Genomic DNA, 2500 nt, shown 5'->3' on the forward strand with positions numbered 1-2500 from the left:
CGTGTATGTGTGTGTGCAGGTGTGTGCCTCGAATTCCAAATGAAATGAAACCCTATCTCAGAAGTGCCCTGCAACCCCGTCAGCGTACCCGGCAGGAGCATATCGCGCAGGGGTCCTTCTGCCAGCTCTCCCCTCGCGCCCTGTGTCTGCCCGTCTCGTCCACGCACTTCCTTCGCTGCCGCACGCTCTTCCTCCTGCCGCCGCCGCCGTCGCCGCTGCCGCACTTGTCCTCCAGGGTCGCCACCTGCAGGAAGCAAGAGTTCGTTAGCCTCTATTTCACGGGCACTTTCAGAGTGATTCATTGGGTGATTCCTGTAGTATCTAGATAGAAAACCTATCTATCTAGAAATCTTATCTATCCGTCTAGAAAAGTCATCTATCCATCTAGAAAACCTATCTATCTAGAAATCTTATCTATCCGTCTAGAAAAGTCATCTATCCACCTAGAAAACTGATCTATCTAGAAATCTATTCTATCCACCTAGAAAACTGATCTATCTAGAAATCTATTTTATTCCAGAAAACTTTCTAGAAAACTGATCTATCTATCTAGAACACTAATCTATCCATCTAGAAAACTACTGTATCTAGAAAACTAATCTCTCTATCTACGAAACTTATCAGTCCATCTATCCACACAACATATCTATCAATCTAGAAAACTAATATATCCATCTATTTAGAAAACTAATCTATCTATTCAGAACACTAATCTCTGTATCTAGAACACTAATCTATCTATCTATCTAGAAAACTCATCCATCAATCTATTTAGAAAACTTATCTGTCTATCTATTTAGACAACTTATCCATCTATCTATTCACAAAACATCCAGCGATCTATTTAGAAAACTTGTCTATCTGTTTAGGAAACTTATCCATCTATCTATTTAGAAAACTTATCCATCTATCTATCTAGAAAACTTCTCTATCTTTCTAGAAAACTAATCTATCCATCTAGAAAACTGATCTATGTATCTAAATATCTAATCTATCCATCTAGAACATTTATCTATCTATCTAGAAAACTAATATATCTATCTAGAAAACTAATCTATCTAGAAAACCTATCTATCTAGAAAATGTATATATCTAAAAAACTTATCTATCTATATAAAAAAAACTAATGTATCTATCTAGAACACTAATCTATCTATCTAGAAAACTTATCTATCCATCTATCTAGAAAACTTATATATCTAAAAAAAACTTATCTACATATCTATAAAACTTATCTCTCTATCTATATAGAACACTAATATATCTAGAAAATTTATCCATCTATCTAGAAAACCTAATTACCTTTCTAGAACACTTATCTATCCATCTATCTCGAAAACTTCTCGATCTAGAACACTAATCTATCTCAAAAACTTATCTATCCATCTATCTTGAAAACCTATCTATCCATCTATCTCGATAACCTATCTATCCATCTATCTCGAAAACCTATCTATCTCGAAAACCTATCTATCCATCTATCTAGATACCTTATCTGTCTAGAAAACTTATTTATCTATCCATCTAGAAAACTTATCTGTCTATCTATCAGTCTATCCAAGAGTTCACGGCCAGAAGGTCCTCCTCCTCCTCCGCACCTTTTTGCTGAGTTCGAGGACCGTCCTCGAGAGCTGCTCCACCAGGGCCTCGATGCCCTCGATTCGCTGCTCGTTGAGGTCCTCCTCGTAGGTGCCAAGGTCGTCCTCGGAGTCGTTTCTGCCGAGGCTTCGTCCCGACTTCTTGCTTTTCTCTAACGTTCTCTCGAGTTTTGGGCTTGGTTGCGGTGCCCTATTTTGCGTGTGTGAAATTGTTGGTGTCAGGTTATTTGCATATTAATATAGAGATTAGGCATTATAAGGCATTAAATACACTTAAACTTTGGCATCAATTAATCAAACCTTTACTTATAAAAAATGAACAAGAAATTCCCTAAAACACGCGTCTATAACGTCTAACTAAACTACAAACATTAAAAAAATCCAACAACATATCACAATCCAAACATTCCCTACAAATATTCCTCCAACATCAACAAACAAACAAACACTTACCTCCCTTCACCCGATCCCTGCGTGGCGTTCTGCGCGAAATAACTCCCCTCAGAGAATGATCCTTTTAATTCGTGATCAGTGACCTTATCTAAGTCCATAAAGAGGTGCTCCCTGTCCTCTCTGTGGGAAAACTGCGCTCGCCTTCTGAACCGAATTGTGGGAACGTGAGTGATGGAATTTGGAAAAGCTGAACTCCGGCAGTCTTTCAAGGACGACGAAGGGGGAGAGAAAGTTATAGCTGTACATATACCGTGGCTGTGTAGGTTTGGCTGTTGTTTTTTTATTCATTTATTTTATTTTTATTCGTCTTTTTTATTTCCTTCGTGTGTTTTTTTTTTATGATTCGTGTGGGTTTATGTGGTCTGTGACCTTGCCTCCGATACAAGCTCTTTAAAGTGCCTATGTTTAATGATCTAAATGACGTTTTTTTCTTTTGTTTTATATACTGT

At 37.7% G+C, this 2500-nt stretch overlaps 1 protein-coding gene across 3 annotated transcripts in view; it reads right to left on the bottom strand.

Moving 5' to 3' along the window:
- Pxn (Peroxidasin) overlaps window positions 1-2500 on the bottom strand; it is a 241787-nt gene that overhangs the window by 2494 nt on the left and 236793 nt on the right. For all 3 annotated transcript variants that reach the window (XM_070123060.1, XM_070123059.1, XM_070123058.1), the window contains 3 exons: window positions 2052-2253; window positions 1599-1788; window positions 89-244 (listed from right to left, as the gene is read on the bottom strand). In XM_070123060.1, coding sequence (XP_069979161.1) covers window positions 89-244; window positions 1599-1788; window positions 2052-2253 — 548 coding nt within the window. The remainder of the gene's footprint in view (window positions 1-88; window positions 245-1598; window positions 1789-2051; window positions 2254-2500) is intronic.

This window comes from Penaeus vannamei, chromosome 6, assembly GCF_042767895.1.
Source record: "Penaeus vannamei isolate JL-2024 chromosome 6, ASM4276789v1, whole genome shotgun sequence".
Taxonomy (NCBI): domain Eukaryota; kingdom Metazoa; phylum Arthropoda; class Malacostraca; order Decapoda; family Penaeidae; genus Penaeus; species Penaeus vannamei.